Source organism: Poecilia formosa, unplaced genomic scaffold (genome assembly GCF_000485575.1).
Source record: "Poecilia formosa unplaced genomic scaffold, Poecilia_formosa-5.1.2 Scaffold34, whole genome shotgun sequence".
In the NCBI taxonomy this organism is placed as follows: domain Eukaryota; kingdom Metazoa; phylum Chordata; class Actinopteri; order Cyprinodontiformes; family Poeciliidae; genus Poecilia; species Poecilia formosa.
Window position 1 is genome coordinate 2182940 of NW_006799973.1, and position 15371 is coordinate 2198310.

At 42.1% G+C, this 15371-nt stretch overlaps 1 protein-coding gene across 3 annotated transcripts; it reads right to left on the bottom strand.

Annotated features, from left to right (window-relative positions):
* Positions 1–911: 911 nt before the first annotated feature.
* pianp (PILR alpha associated neural protein) lies at positions 912–15360 on the bottom strand. 3 transcript variants are annotated; one of them, XM_016670481.1, is made up of 6 exons: positions 14929–15353; positions 14375–14427; positions 12227–12621; positions 9918–9996; positions 4531–4677; positions 912–2817 (listed from the first exon to the last, which is right to left on the bottom strand). In XM_016670481.1, exons 2-6 carry the CDS (start codon positions 14383–14385, stop codon positions 2796–2798), a joined length of 654 nt encoding a protein of 217 aa, XP_016525967.1. In that variant the 5' UTR covers positions 14386–14427; positions 14929–15353; the 3' UTR covers positions 912–2795. The 3 variants fall into 3 exon arrangements, with proteins under 3 accessions (XP_016525967.1, XP_007550253.1, XP_016525968.1); XM_007550191.2 differs by having other exon boundaries at positions 14711–15353; XM_016670482.1 differs by lacking the exon at positions 4531–4677 and having other exon boundaries at positions 14711–15360.
* Positions 15361–15371: the final 11 nt, after the last annotated feature.

Below are 15371 nucleotides of genomic sequence, written 5' to 3' on the forward strand. Positions count from 1 at the left end.
AAAGATTGTTTTTTATTTTAAATGCAGAAATGTGTATATTTTTGTACAGTTTTGGCTTAAAACAGCTCTGAGTGTGCTGGTTTTCCACTCTGTTTCCTCAAGTTAACGATTAATCTATTAATAATTAGTTGACAATTATTTCAGTGATCGATTAATCGTGATTAATTTGATTAATCGTTTCAGCCCCTTCTGGTTTCCAACATCCTGCAGTGTGTTGTCATGCATGAAATTTTGTGCAAATGTTTTTTTTTTATTGTTTCTCATCCTCACAGCATGATGCTGCCATCACTGTGCTCTCCACTGCGTTGGTCTGTCTCATAAAAACCGATAAAGAAAATGCTCTTAAGTCTGTAATCGTGAAACGTTCCTGGGGGGTGAATACTTTATGCATTAAATCTCCCCAGAGGAAGCCAGGCGATCCATTATTTTGCCGATTGATCAGTGAATTGCCCTGAGGACATGTAAAGACTAGCTGCACCAGCAGGACTGGTGGAGAATCTCAGAACAGTCGATGGCATTCCTCTTCCTGTTCCCGCCCTGATTTTATTGACATTAGTTTGAAAAACTATACACAGAGGAAATTCCTGCTTAGCACCCTGTTAATCTTGCTAAAGCGAGAGGAATCCATATGAGGTGAGGAGATAAGGAGTTGCATTATTCTCCTCTCCCTTTCAGTGGCTGCAAACATGATTGGCACATGCAGGACTTTTTAATGCCGAGACTAAAGGTTTAAAAATCGATGCAAAGCGCCGGACTAAATGCTCGCACTTCAGAGAGACAGATTAGGATACACGTGTATCTATTAAAATGCACAATGTAAGCTTTATCCCCCCCATAAAGCATGGAGGATTGTGCAGCTCCCTGGGGAATTCGTTCAGCATGCACAGAAATAAACAGACTCGGAGCTAAAATGCCAGTGTTGAGTCTTTATTCAAGTTACATGGAACAGAAAGACCAAATTCATACGGGAATGCTACGAACGACCACAATACTGGATATCTGAAGTGTTGCACGAGCTACCATGAAACCACCAGTACGACATCTGTAGGAAATGGTTTGACTGGATTCACGTCAGAGCTGCTTAAGAAAGGTTAAAGGTGACCTATTATGCTTCCTTGAGCAGGTTGGGGTTGGTTTATGGACGATACAAAACATGTTCATTACATTTTTAGCCATTTTTAGATAGAGATTTTAGTCTGCTCAGTTCTGCCTTGAGATGTTTAATTTAGGGGCTCCTGTCACTTTAAATACAAATGAGCTGCTCCTTGTCACGTCCCCCAGGTGAAAATGGCTGAAAACAGGTTACACATCTTTGAAAAGCATAAGTGGAGCCTCCAGCCCAGTCAACGAGAATGTAGCAAGTGGTTTCTGGATGGTAAGTCAACAACAAAGCACTTGTCTTTTCCAGTAGTAGTAGTAAAATCAGCTGACAAAAGGTGTTGGAACTCCACTTGGGCTGCTAGGTAATGGGTCTGGGCTTGGCTGGGGTTGCTAGGTAACATGCTGTGCCTGTTGTTTTCAAAATAGCTCATTTTCTAGACACCAAAAAACATTAACTTGTTGCCAGAAATCATCTGAGTGTGTTTTGTGTGTGTGTGTGTGTTTGGGCTTTTTTGTAGAAGCACCAGAGACGCAGATGGAAGTATAAAAAATTTGAATTTTGCATAATAGGTCCCCTTTAACAGAAACTGAAATCTGTCTTTGGAAGCTCTCCAATAAACAATTTTCACGTTTTCTTAGTGTTTACATGCAGATTCATTGGTGATCCTTCTTTTCTGTTTGTGCTATTTTCCTCAAAATGGCTGATGACGGAGGTTTTGCTGTCCAGATTGAGATAAAAAGCTCCCAGGAACAAGGAAAGAAAGGGAAGAAAACCAAACACCAAGATTAGTCTGAAGATCCCCAGCTGCAGTTCGCCCACTCGTTTGCATTAAAACATAAATCTGTCCTTTGTTAGGCACCGTCCAACCTCAGGAGGGGAGGGAAAATAGATGTCCATTCATGTTCTGAATATCTTATCTCCGCCACTGGAAGTGCGTTGTTTAATAACACATTTACAACAGTCCAGCAGGAAGGCTTGACAAAGGGGCGAACTTCAGCCAGATAATTAAGAGAACAAATCATGAGGAAAATAAAGAAAAAACACCCAACAGCAAAACGCTCGGCTACATCTGCAGAGAAGAGGATCCCCCACTATTTGCATTTCAGGCACCCAAAGCGGGGGAATAAACATCAGTTTTTGGAGCGTGACATGTTAAACACATTGCCTGTTGGCTACAGCCTCGCCAAACGGCTTTGTGAAATACTCCTGGAGACGCTGAGAACGGCCTTTTTTTGTTTTTTACCATTTACTGCTGAAGAGGACTGGAAACGACAAGAGGAGTCTGCTGGATTGGCGTTGATAGCGAGCAGCTGAGGAAGCACAGGTAGGGCCGTCTCAGAGGGGGGCGGGGTAACAGGATGCTGCATGGCTGTTAAACTGCTTGTTGGTGAATTAGTCACGCCAGGCGGAGGCGCAGAGCCGCCGGGTAGCTCGGCGGCGCTCGGGGGGCCGTACAAACAGTGGAAAAACAGGGTCACAGTGATGCACACCAAGAGAAATTTTCACACCGAGCAGGAGGAAGGGAGCGAGTCGGATTCTTCTCAGACCTCAGGGAAGCCGGGGAGATTTCGCGATGGCTGGATACCTGGGTTCCCTGAATTTCTTTCACAGTCGGAGAGGAAAATAAAACAGCTGCGGGTTTGTCCCCCGGTCCTGGTCCAGCAGAAATGTTTATCATACGGACAGAAAACAGTCACAGGTTCACAACTGGAATCCTGACACAGCAAGAGACAAGGCAAGAAGAAGAAGAGGAAGGGAACACATTATGGAAAACACAGCTTCAGATGGAGGCAAATAACGACATGTATTTATTTATTTTGTTTAATAATGTTAGTTTCATTGTCATCATTGGTACAGTTACTTCACATTAGCTTTTCTTCATGGGGTTCAGGTTTATTTGCAACTAACGATTATTTTTAGTAATCAATTATTCAGACGATTAATTGATTAATCAGATAAAAAAAACTGCCACATTTTGCAGATTTCTCATTTACCACTTAGTTTTAAATAAGAAAATAAATGTTTCACTGCCTAAAATGCAATAATATAGCATTTCTTTAGTGTACGCCTGACAATTTGTAGATTAATTGATTAATCATTGCATTAATCGATTGATAATTGCCTAGCAAAAGTTGCTTTAAAGGAGATTTTGAGATTCACAGAATTTGAATCAGGCGAAGCTAAAAGTTCATCAGGAGTTTATTTACAAAGATTTTCAATCTTAAATACCAAATGTATATAGTTGTTGTACAGTTTTGGTTTTATTATTGCTCTGAACATTTTCAGCAAATTGCCTTTTTGTAATGAATACTCCAGTTAACAATTAATCAATTACTAAATTAGTTGACGATTATTTCAATAATCGATTAATCTGATTAATCGTTTCAGCCCTATTTGAGGAAAATGTATTTCTGTAGTTTCAAGAAGATTTGTAGCAGATCCAGAACTAGACAGTGTGAATATAAATTAATCAATAACATAAATCTCGACAGACAATGATCAATATCAATAGAAAATATGTCTGATGGAATACTCAACACTTTCACTGAACTCAGAGTCAGAACCGCACAGCATTCTGGGAGATGCAGGCAGAGGAAAGACGCTAGCTGCTCAACCTCTCCAAATAAGGAAGGTTAGAGGCATCAACCAACTGACTCATTCTCTGGTTACCTAGCAACAACCTGCTGGGTAACTTGTGGTTACCTAGCAACGACTTGTTGAGTAACTGGCGCAGCAGCAGTTTAAGGAGCTACTTAAAAATAAAAAACACCAGTTTCAGACATTTAAAACAAAAGACTAATAAATAATTACTGATATTATTGACCAATATGAAACGCGACTGTTGAGATATATTTGTCAGCCATATTGTCCTAATGTTTAAAACGGAGGATTGTACAGATAAGATGTAAAACTGATGATAAACGTTTGTGTGTTTGTATCTTGCAAAAATAAATGAATTAAAAGTTTGAAGATGAAGAGTGAGGAGGAAGAGGAAGGAGGCGTAAAGGCCTGAAGCTGGTGTGGATGGAGAGCTGCATCACTGGGGACCGCTGAGAGACGGAGGAGACGGAGGGAAAGCCAATGGGTGGAGGAAGCAAGAAGCAGCACTAGAGAGTGGCTCTATAATTATCCTGATTGAGATTAACTTAAAATACCCTTGAACAAAAGCATCATTTCATGGAAGGTGGCTCGGCGCCTCTCTCACAGGCGCCAGATGACTCATCTGGGGAGGGGGGAGTTTGAAACACTGATACATCTAACAGCAGCACCAACACTCCAGGCCTTGATGTCCTACAGAGAATAGCGCTGTACTGCCCAATTATGCTGCATGCAAGCGCTCGCAAACTTAAACCCGGACGCACGGCGGAGTCACGGGCTTGGCCGCTCAAACGGCGTGGCTGTGCGGGGCCGCCGGGGCGACTCATTACCTCTCCCTGTCGGTGAAGGAGGAGGTGGTGCTGTGCAGCGTCTGCCTGCTGTCCTCCGAAGCAAGGGAACGGGGGAGCGCGAGGGACAGGGGGGGGGCCACGCCACGGGAAAGCGGGGGCGGATGCTGGGAACAGCTGCGATCGTAACTGGGAGAGAAAGCAGAAGAAGAAGAGGAGGTGGAGTGAAACAAAGAAAAATGTGAGCAGATCACGAGAAAGAAGGAGAGAAAGAAAGAAAGAGAGGTGACAAAGTCAGAGAGCATCGAGTCGCTTAGCATCAGCGAGCACATTACCCTGCCTCTGTGAAGGAGAAAAACATCGAACTCATTAAAACACTGTCAGTGCTGCGAGGAGGAGGAGGAAGAGGAGGAGGGGGTCAGCGGGGTGAGGTGAGAAGTGTGCAACAAGGTGAAGAAGCGAACTGACGTATCACTGAGGTGTCGTGCAATTTACTTCAGCGACAAGAACAGATTCATTCCCCATGGAAACGAGCGTCGCATTCCAGGTTCTCACTGAACTTTCACCGCATTCAACCCCTTCTACCCCGACGCTCCAAATAAAATCTAATGCATGTGCTTTCATAAATCATGCGATTACTTAACATTAAAGCTGCAGTGTGAAACTTTAATAGAAAATATTTGTAAATATTTGTGAAAACAGTGACAGTTTGTTATGAGACAATCTGTGAAAAGATCGATCCCTGAGCTGCTATTTCCTTCTGAAGAAATGCACCAAAAACAACCAATCGGAGCCAGGAGGCGGGTCTTAGTGCTGTTAATCACTCTCATGTACTCGCTGCTCAATGCGTCTCCCAGAGGAACAGCGATCCTCTGGGAGAAAACTGGAATCGTTGCACTCCTACCATAGTTGACTGGAAATGTGTGGATATGAACTTGGTAAAAGAGGACAGCGGTTGATTTTTAGACAAGATCCACTTCACATGTAATTATCGGCTGATTACTGGAAACCGGGGCGAATTTATAGTAAAATCCCAATGAAAACACTAAAGTTTAAGTTAAAAAAACGCTTCCAGGGGTGTGAATACTTTTTAGATGGTTCTGTATACACAGCAGGGTCCCACTAACAACCCACTGAGGTAAAGCAAAGCTGCTCTGAGAGCCGTAAAAGCCTCCAGAAGCCTCATCTCTCCACAGCAGCACCTGTCCACTCCTGGCTGACACCACAGCACCTCGCCTCGCAGCTCTGCCCACACCGGCAATTTTAGCACTGGGGGAAAAAAGAAAGGAAAAAAAATAAATAAAAAAATCACTGAGCGCATATGCCGTTCCTCTATAATCGTAATGAACTGGACGATAGCCAATTTCCACTATAGGCTATCATTTGGGTCCATCTGCACCCTCCCCTCTTCTCTCCATCGAACACATGGTGTTATTTACACATTTATGACACTGAAACAAGAGCCAGTCTATGGAGAGCGCTCTGCTGCCGTTCCTCTGCTGCCTTTTTCTCCTACATCCACTGGCGCGGCACGACTGCGCGGTGGGAGCTCGTAAGTGGAAGTAAGTTATCAGAACAACAGCAAAGCCGGTCTCAGGAACACGGAGGGAGAAAAAAATAACAATACAAAAGAGAAAAGACAAATCATGTATCAGCCGCCGGCAATACGGAGGATTATCTGTGAATCTTCAGCCAGACTGGTGTTTCTGGGAGAACTGAGAAACCGGTGAGGGGAGATAAGAGAGCCGACTGTGCAAAAGAGGCAACGCAGGTATGTGAAAGGGGGGGGAAAACCTGAAAAAGAAAAGAGAGAGGAAGACTAAGATTAAGACGAGGGAGGAAGAAGCTCATTACTAGAGAAAGAAATGTAAAATTAGGTTATAATAGACTTTGGGGTAAGATTCACAGATAAGAGTAATAAAGTGAGGAGGAAGAGAGTGGAAGTGCGAGGGGAGGGAAGCGAGCGGGTCCCAGCGGTCATATAAACCGGCATCTTATTGGTTTGATCAGCAAAGCGTGTGAGTGCCTCACTACATCACACAGACGACTCCCCATTTCCAGATAATGGCCAAGCCGCACCTTCCCCGCCATGAGAAGGCAACGCATACCGCATGTTTACCACCATGTCTGCATGTGCTGAGAGGCTCAGCGGCAGATGGGCTGCTTTTCAGCAACACTCAGCCTAAGTGGAGGCCATGCTAACGTCCAAGCCGGCGAGCCAGCCAATTGGAGCGGCTCTCCGCGTCCTAATGAAGGCGGCAAATGTTTAATCAATGCAACACTAATGGCTCTAAATGACACATCTGTGCCAACTGTGACTTTGAGGAGCACAAGTGTTGTTAATAAAGTCATTAGTAGGCAATTACTCAGCTTTCAGTTGAGAGGGGGAGTTGGTGGGGGATCACACAGAACCATATCGTAACCATAACGATACACAAACCAGGCGCTCCAGCGTGGGGCCGTCAGCCATCTGCCGTTCGGATCCCCATGCTGCCACCACTGTCACTGAGGAACATCAACAAGTATTCCTACCCTTAAAAGTTTTTCACTGTAACAAGGGATGCACCATTCCACTGTTTTCGCCTCCGATACCGATACCTGAGGTTTAGTATCAGTCGGTGATGATCCAATACAGGAAAGCAGAGCTGAGTTGACTGAAAGGAGAAATATTACATAAAATCAAAGTTTTTTCAGCTTTACGTCATGTTATAATGTTATTCCCTCATCAACAACACACCTGGAGATTTGCCTTGATTCTTTCACGCATGTTTGAGAAATCCTTTAATCTCCATGACAACCATTCAGCTGTGTGAAACGCCTGAGTAGACCTAGCCCCGCCTTCGAAGCGCAGCTCCTCCTCTAAGCTTCAGTTTCACAGCTTCCACCTCACAGAGCCGCCTACGCTCACTCAGCTCCTACAGACTAGCCAGCAGCAATTAGCAAACACCTGAGCATCTACTGACCCCATTACAGCAGCTACTTCTCAGTGCAACGCTGGTGAAGATGTTGCTAAAGGGTGAATGGAGGAGCGACATGATGACTTCCTGAAGAGTACAAGTTTTTAAAGAGACAGAGGCCCAATTTCAAGGTGTTAAACTACAAAGAAAAATGTCTTTTAAATTTGATAAATAAAGCATTTTTAACAACTGAAGCTGACATAGTTACTTGATTGTGCTATAAATTACCTTAAGTGCCTGGAAAACACATAATACTGCCTCTGTAAAACATTTCTTTTTTTAAACAAAGTCAGAAATGTACTGAATAACAAATTTATGTGATAACTCTGCAGCAGTTCAGCACACATAAATGCACCAACAGCTTCACGGGCTAAAAACATCATACTTGATTTATTAAATTTAGCTCCATAAAACTTCCTACCAACTCTGACTGTCTCTGCTGAAGAAAAACATCCCCACAGCATGATGCTGCCCCTGCTATGCTTCACCATAGTGATGAGTAGCCGAAAATTATACTCAAGTAAGAGCAGCAATACGTCAGCATACCTTCACTCAAGTAAAAGTAAAAAGTAGCTTTCCAAATCAATTACAAAAGAGTAAAAATGTATTTGGTCAAAAGTTTACTCAATTACTCAGTGACTAATAATAAAATCTGATTCAATATGTTAAAATGGCATCAATCAGACAAATATAAAGATATGTGCAAATTCTGGACTGAAATAAAAGAAAAAATGATTATAAATTAATACAAAACATGGAGAGGAAGGAGAAACAAGTTTCAATATTAAATATTTTTTCAATATTAAACTTAAAATTAATACTAACAGAATGTAATGTGGACATTGGAACAGGGTAATGCACTTCCAATGACATTATATAGTGTTTATTGTGTCTCCACTGTGTAAAAAACATTAGAAAAACAAAGCTGGTGTAAAAACAAGAGTTCTGTGGGTGTCTCTGTAACATAGATTTTAGATTAAAATATATTTGTTCTTTCTTCATTAAAGTTATTTGTATTTTTTTAGGATATCCCCAAATTTTCCTCAAGTAAGAGAAGCAACAGTTCAAAATAATATTACTGTAGCAAAAGTATAAACAACAACGCAGTAAAACTGCTAATAAAAGCATCTATGGGTCAAAGGTCAGAAAGTTCAACACTTTCTGCTGTGGTTTGAACAAAACAGCAAATTGGACTTTTTCTGCTTCTTCTTCAATAAAAGCTTCCAAGAAAAACAAAACTAATGTTGACATGTTATTTCATTTTATTCAGATCTGCTGACTCTGTTTTCACTAAAGTTTCCTTCACTGGACTAAATATCAGCTGGACTCTGTTGAGTAGCACTGGGTTTTATTTAGGGGTGTCAGAGTAAAAGAAGCTGAAAATAAATGCACTTTAACATATTTTAGATTCTGTTTCTCATTTGTGTTGGTCTATCTCATTTCATCCCAGAAAAACTCACTGAAGTTTGTGTTTTGTAACATTTAAAAAGCTTGAATGCCTTTGCTGCACTATAAAAACACAAAATGTTACCAAGTCTTTTTCTAGTGCAAATATCTCACTACACTTGAAATAAGACAAAACTAAATTATAAGTAACTTTTTAGCATGAAATAGGAGCTTATTCCTGAATATTGATGAAAAAGTATTAGTTCAATTGGCAGATTATTTCACTTATAAGAAGATATTTTCCCATGTAATAAGTGAAATAATCTGTTACTGTTTTTCATCAATATTAATATTGATGAAATATTGACTTAAAACAAGTTCCTAATCTTGCTGAAGGCGATCTATATGCCTTATGTCATGAGTACTAATATTTGCATGAGAAACTAGTCTAAAAGTACTTGGTAATATTTTGTGTTTTTGCAGTGAAGGAGCTTTTATCTTCCATTGTCTCTAGTCTGATCTGCTGAATGTCTTATATAAAAAAAACTATTATAATTGAAAACTAAACCATCTCCACTTCCTCCACTCAAAACTAGTTCATCTAAGCCAAATTAGTCCATTTAAGACATTTTCGAATATATTAATGAAGTGCAATTATTCCTGCAATTAGCCAGATAAAAGCTTTACAAAAAGAAATTTCCCTTTTAAGCAGCAGAGTAATGTTTTATTCATTTCGTAACGCTGAAAGTTTATCTTCGAACTCCTCAGAGGCCTCCTAATCTCCAGTTTAGGAACTAAGCAACTCCACAACTGACCTCAATACATCCTGAATGGAAACTGACATCATGATAAGAAGATCTAAAATAAAATGTTCACACCAGGAATCTCAATAACCAAGTAATTTCCTCTCAATGTTTGCATCAAGCAACAGAAAGTTAACTCTGACGTGATTAAACTTCACGTCCAGGACGCGTTAAGCCCGTCCTCCTGTGGGACAGGTGTCCAGCTCACACAATGAGGGTCCATCACTTCATATTCATGTATTCACACGCAGAGCGGCTTAACGGAGAAGGTTCAGCTCCTTACCAGAGTTTGGCTGTGATGATGACGGCTGTCAGGATGAGCAGCGAGGAGATGGTCACGGTGACGTAGAACTGAGGGTCCACTGCAACACACACACACACNATGGAATTCGTGGGGACTTCCTGGAAAACTTCACCAGGCATGTTTATACACCATTTTCTACTTGAAAATGGGGTTGTGCCGGTGGGGACCTCAAATTTGGTCCCCACGTGTCATCAGGTCCCCACGTGTATGCACAGAGTCAGGCCGAAGTCCCCACGCGGCAGGTAAAACAAGTACACACGCACACACACACACACACACACACACACACACACACACACACACACACGCTATAAAACATGCTGTGCAGACAGGTGCGTCTCAATAAATTAGAATATCATCAGATTTTCATTATTCTTCTTCCACTAAATCAATTTAAAATCAATTTAAACTATATATTTTGAGCATTTCTTTCAGTAACTTTAGGAAAAATCAAATTCCTTTTCTGAACGTTTTTATTCGAATACATTTATTTTATAGAAATATTATGTTTTAACCAGCAGATACTTTCCACAAAGAGGATAAACCAACAGAATGTTACTTAAGAAGCTAGCTGTAACCAAAAACATTAATGGAGAGTTAGGTGGAAGGAAAAATTGGAAGAAAAAAAGTAATGTGCCCTTATGCAGATTATAAAGCAAAGCCCATTCAAGAGTTTAGAGGAGATTAGCAAGACATCAAGCGACTCGTGAACGAGAAACAAATCAAAGCAAAGTTTGTATTTCTCCTGAAAATCAATTTCCAAACAGAGTCGAAGCAGAGAGTCTGTAGTTTTATCAAGTCCAAAGCCAATGCAGGAAGATTTATGTCGCTTTACGCTTCCTTCTGCTGTCAAACTGATTTCATTTTCCAGCAGGACTTGGTACAGACCCACTGCTAAAGGTACCAAACCCTGGATCTATGATTGGCCAGAAATACCAATGAGAGTCCATATGAAAGACACCAGAGCCAACAGCGTAAACGAGCTGCAGGCAGATCGCACAGCTTCCATTACACAGTAGAACCACGATTTCCTCCATGCTATCCTGGATTAATGCAGTAATTCAAGCAAAAGGAGCCCCAACTGAGTACTGAGTACATATACTGTGCCATTCAGCTAAGATTTCTAAATTAAAGGGGCAGTATTATGTAGAATCAACAGGTCTGAGCTACACATAATGTTATTCCCTCATCAAAAGAAAAATACCTGGAGTGTTTCCTTGATTCTTTCATGCATATTTGAAAAAAAAAATCATTTAATCTCCATGGCAACCATTCAGATTAAATGGTTGCCATGCTTCGGTTTCGAGATACAGCTCCTCCTCCAAGTCACAGTTTACAAGCTTCTGAGTTTCTGCCTCACAGAGCAGCCGTTCCCAGCTCAGCTCCTTCAGACTAGCCAGCAGCAATTAGCAAACAGCTGGTGGGACTGTGTATCTGCTGCTCTTATTACAGGAGCTACTTCTCAGTGCAACGCCGGTAAAAACATTGTTAAAGGGTTAAAAGAGGAGCCATGTTATGACGACTTCCTGGAGGCGAAGTTTCAGAAACAGCAGGAGGTTTAAAGAGACAGAGAACCAATTTCAATGCATTAAATTACGATGTCAAATTTGATATGTATAGCATTTTTATAAGAACTGCAGGTAACATAGCTACTTAATTGTGCTATAAAATGGTATTTGGGAAACACATAATACTGCCCCTTTAAAAAATAAATTTCTGTTGATTTTATGCAATGTTGGTTTTGTCAGAAGGTGAGTTTTTCGTGTTAGCTGGAAGCCATAATCACCAGAGCACTTCAAATACATCACTCTGAGTGAACAGGATCCATATATCTGAGCTTCATTTCTTCTAAACTGGATCATTGAAATGAATTAACTTTCCAGTGATGCTCTGATTTACTGAGATACACCTGTAATTGAATTCAGAACAGCAGAAGGAATCAATAAAGCCAGCTGAGACATGAAATTGGATGTGTGAGGTTCTGGCCTCTGACTACAGCGCCAGTCCAACGCCGTCGTTCTCTGTTTGTTTATTTTTTCTATGCAGTTTTGACACGGGCCAAATTCTCCCTGTGAGTGATGAGAACTTTATTAGGCATTCCCCGGCGCAGACACAGCCGGCTGCACACAGGAGGGTGTCAGCCTTCACCCCTGTGACAGCTAATTCCCTGGAGGACTCCCAGTGAGAGTGTGTGTGTGTGTGTGTGTGTGTGTGTGCATGTGTGTGTGCTCACACACTCAGGGCCACCTTTATTTAGAAACCCTTCATGCGGATCTCCTGATGCCCACCTTCCTCGGGTTTCGCCTCCTCTGCCTCCGTCCCTCCATCCTCCTCTCCCTCCCTGTTCCTGGACTCCAAGTGTGCTTTCTCCTGGGGCTGCACGGTTGAATCGAGGTAGACCCAATCCCCCGGCGTGGCGCTGCTGACCTCCTGCAGGTGCAGGTGGTCGGTTTCCTGGCTGGACAGCAAGTGGTAGGTGGCATCCTCCTCCAGAGGCTGCGTGGGCCCCCACACCACCGCCCACAGCGGGGTGGGCGTCACCTGGGAGTTGACGGACAGCTGTGCAGACGGGGAGTTCGCCGGCTTCTTGTCCTCTTCGCCGTTACAGGTGGAGGGCTGTGAGAGCAGGGCGGCCAGGAGCAGGAAGATGAGGGCAGCGAGTCGTGCGACAGGAGAGATGGAGCTGAAAGAGGTGTGACAGGAGGTATCACAGGGTTTCTGCAGGTTTCACCAACTTAAATTTAAGACTTTTTAAGACCATGACAAATGGAATTTACACCAGACCTGTTTTGTCTGCTTTAAAGGGGCAGTACTGTGTAAAATCAACTTTTTTGTGCTCTACATCATGCTATTATACTATCCATGGAATGTTGATTTGATTCTTTCTTGAGTTTTTTGAGAAATCCTTTAATCTCCATAGCAACCAATCAATTGTGCAAAACGTTTAAGTGGACCTAGCTCCGCCTTTGAGACACAGCTCCTCCTCAGATTGGCAGTTTCCAAGCTCAGAGAGCATTTCCCACCCATGAATCTCCTACTCAGCTCCTTCAGACTAGCCAGAAGCAATTAGCAAACACCTGGTGGAACTTTGCATCTGCTGAGCTCAGTATACAAGCTATTTCTCAGGAGTAAAAACGTTGTTTAAGGGGTTAATAAAGGAGCAGTTTTGTGATGACTTCCTGAAGGGAGAGTTTCAGAAAAGAGTATTTAAAGAGACATAGGCCCAATTTCAAAGCATTAAATTACTAAGTAAAATTTATTTTAAGTCATATTTGATTTTATATATATATATATATATATATATATATATAATTTTTATAACAAGTGAAGTTAACATAGTTACATTTCTGTGCTACAAAATGACAACATGTGCCCGGAAAATGCACAATACCGCTCCTTTAAAACCATTATGAAAGGAATTTGAGGGTGAATTCACACCAGCCCTGTTTAGTACGTTTTAATCGTACCCTAGTTCGCTGACAGAGAATACTCGGTTCGTTTGGGAAGATGTGAATGTGCAATCAAACGCTGTTTCCACCTAAAAACATCCGTTTTGGTTTGATAGTGAATGCCAAGTTGACCAGAGACCGCTCCAAAAGCAGGAAGCCAACCACAGCACAGAGCATTCTGGGTAAATACAAACGCAAGAGTCTAATGTTAGAAGTAAAACAAAAGAGAACTCATACGACTGTTAAAATTTGAAGCTACTCCATTTTTGTTTACATTTTGTGAAGAAAGAAGCTGCGCTCATGTCTTCTTCGGAGGTTTTCGTGTCGCTTTCTGGCGCAGCGCCATCACAGGCGAAAGGGTGAACAGCAGTTTTCATTTGACACGCAAGTCCAGCGAATCGCGCCAGCTGAAAATGCAACAAATATTGAAATTTTGGTCCCCAATTGAACCGAGTCTACCGATTTTAAGACTGGTATCACAACGGAAATGTAGGGGGGAAATCGCTAATAAATACATCGTATGAGTTGGCAACGGAAGTGAGAAAATTACGAAAACAAACATCATCCAATCAACTACCGACAAATTTCCACTTACAAATAATGGAAGTAAGAAACTAGCTAGCTTATTAGCAGCTAGTTAGCGTAGCCGCACAATAATAGTATCTGATTATGACTCAAAGTTTTCCATAATAGTAAAGTCCCGCAAGAAAAACGAAACTTAAATGTTTCGTTTAGGTTTCCCCAACAAAATGTAACGCCTGTGATTAACTAAGGCCAACTTATTGTTTTTCAACTAATGTGGGACATTTAAAGGCCTTAATTTTAGATACATGGACTTTTTAAGGATGTGTGGACAGCATGTATCAGAGAGAACCAGTTGCCCAGAGGCACCGTGCACAGCCTCAGCAGCTCAGGCATTGATTCCCATGCCAGCCATCAATCAGAGTGACATTTTATGCATCTGCATCCCATACTCAGAAATCTTACCATCTCTCCATCGCTTCGCTGTGTTCACAGAGACTCTTCTTCTCCGATCATCTCTGCAAGACATAAGGGCAAGAGAGATACAGAAAAGAAGAAAGAGGGGAGGGAGCGTCCTGCTCTTTTCCCTTTTATCTATTTTTCCCATTTAAAAACACAGAACCCAGCATGTGGGCTGGCTCAAAGCCAACTTTATCTCTTAAAAGAAGATATTAAGAAAAGAAAAAAAAACAAAACAATCTTAACAATGCCTCCCCAAGGGAGATCTAAATTTACCACTCAGTTACACGCCACATGTTTGCACAGAACCAACATCAGCATGCAAAAAAAGTCCACACTCACTGTCAGGTCTGCTGTCCCTTTCACACAGTTACACCTGAGCGCAGCACATTAATCATCATTTCCAGCGTCATGCACGGAGCCAGGACTCAGTACGGCACTTTGGGCAGAAACGGGGAACTTTCTTCCCCGAAATGCCAAAGAAATGTCACCGGGAGACAGCGCAGGCACGCCGGGAGTCGGACACAAGCACTCAGACACATATCAGTTATCATGCTTACCTCTGGCAGCGGAGAGAGGGAATGAGAGAGAGGGAGACGAGAGGGGGGGAGATACAGAAAGCAAGTGAGGAAGAAGAAAAAAAGCATCGGTTGCCGTAGTGACTGAGACATGTAGTCTGGTAGAGTAAGAGAGGGGAGAGAGAACGATGTAGAGGAGGGCAGCAGACTGTAGGAAAGAGATTTAAATGCTCATTATGCTTTATTATTTTTATTAAATGGACACAGAGGAGAGGGAGTGATACAAAGGACGACATTAATGAGGTAATTATGGAGGTGAGAGGTTAAAGCATAAAACAATAAGTAACTCTGTGGTGTTTACGAGGACAGCTCCGAGAAAAAGAGACGGGGAGGAAAGAATGAGCAGAAAATGTGATTCCAGCTCATTTAATCAGGTTTACTCCGGCAGGGAAGTGGATGCGATGAACTGGTGTGTCAGGAAGAGG

Coding starts and splice junctions, on each gene's coding strand:
- pianp (XM_016670481.1), bottom strand. Junction 9,997..12,226: donor GGAGGCGAAACCCGAGGAAG/GTGGGCATCAGG, acceptor TGTGTGTTGCAG/TGGACCCTCAGTTCTACGTC. Junction 2,818..4,530: donor TCCTTCACCGACAGGGAGAG/GTAATGAGTCGC, acceptor TTGCTGTGTCAG/GATTCCAGTTGTGAACCTGT.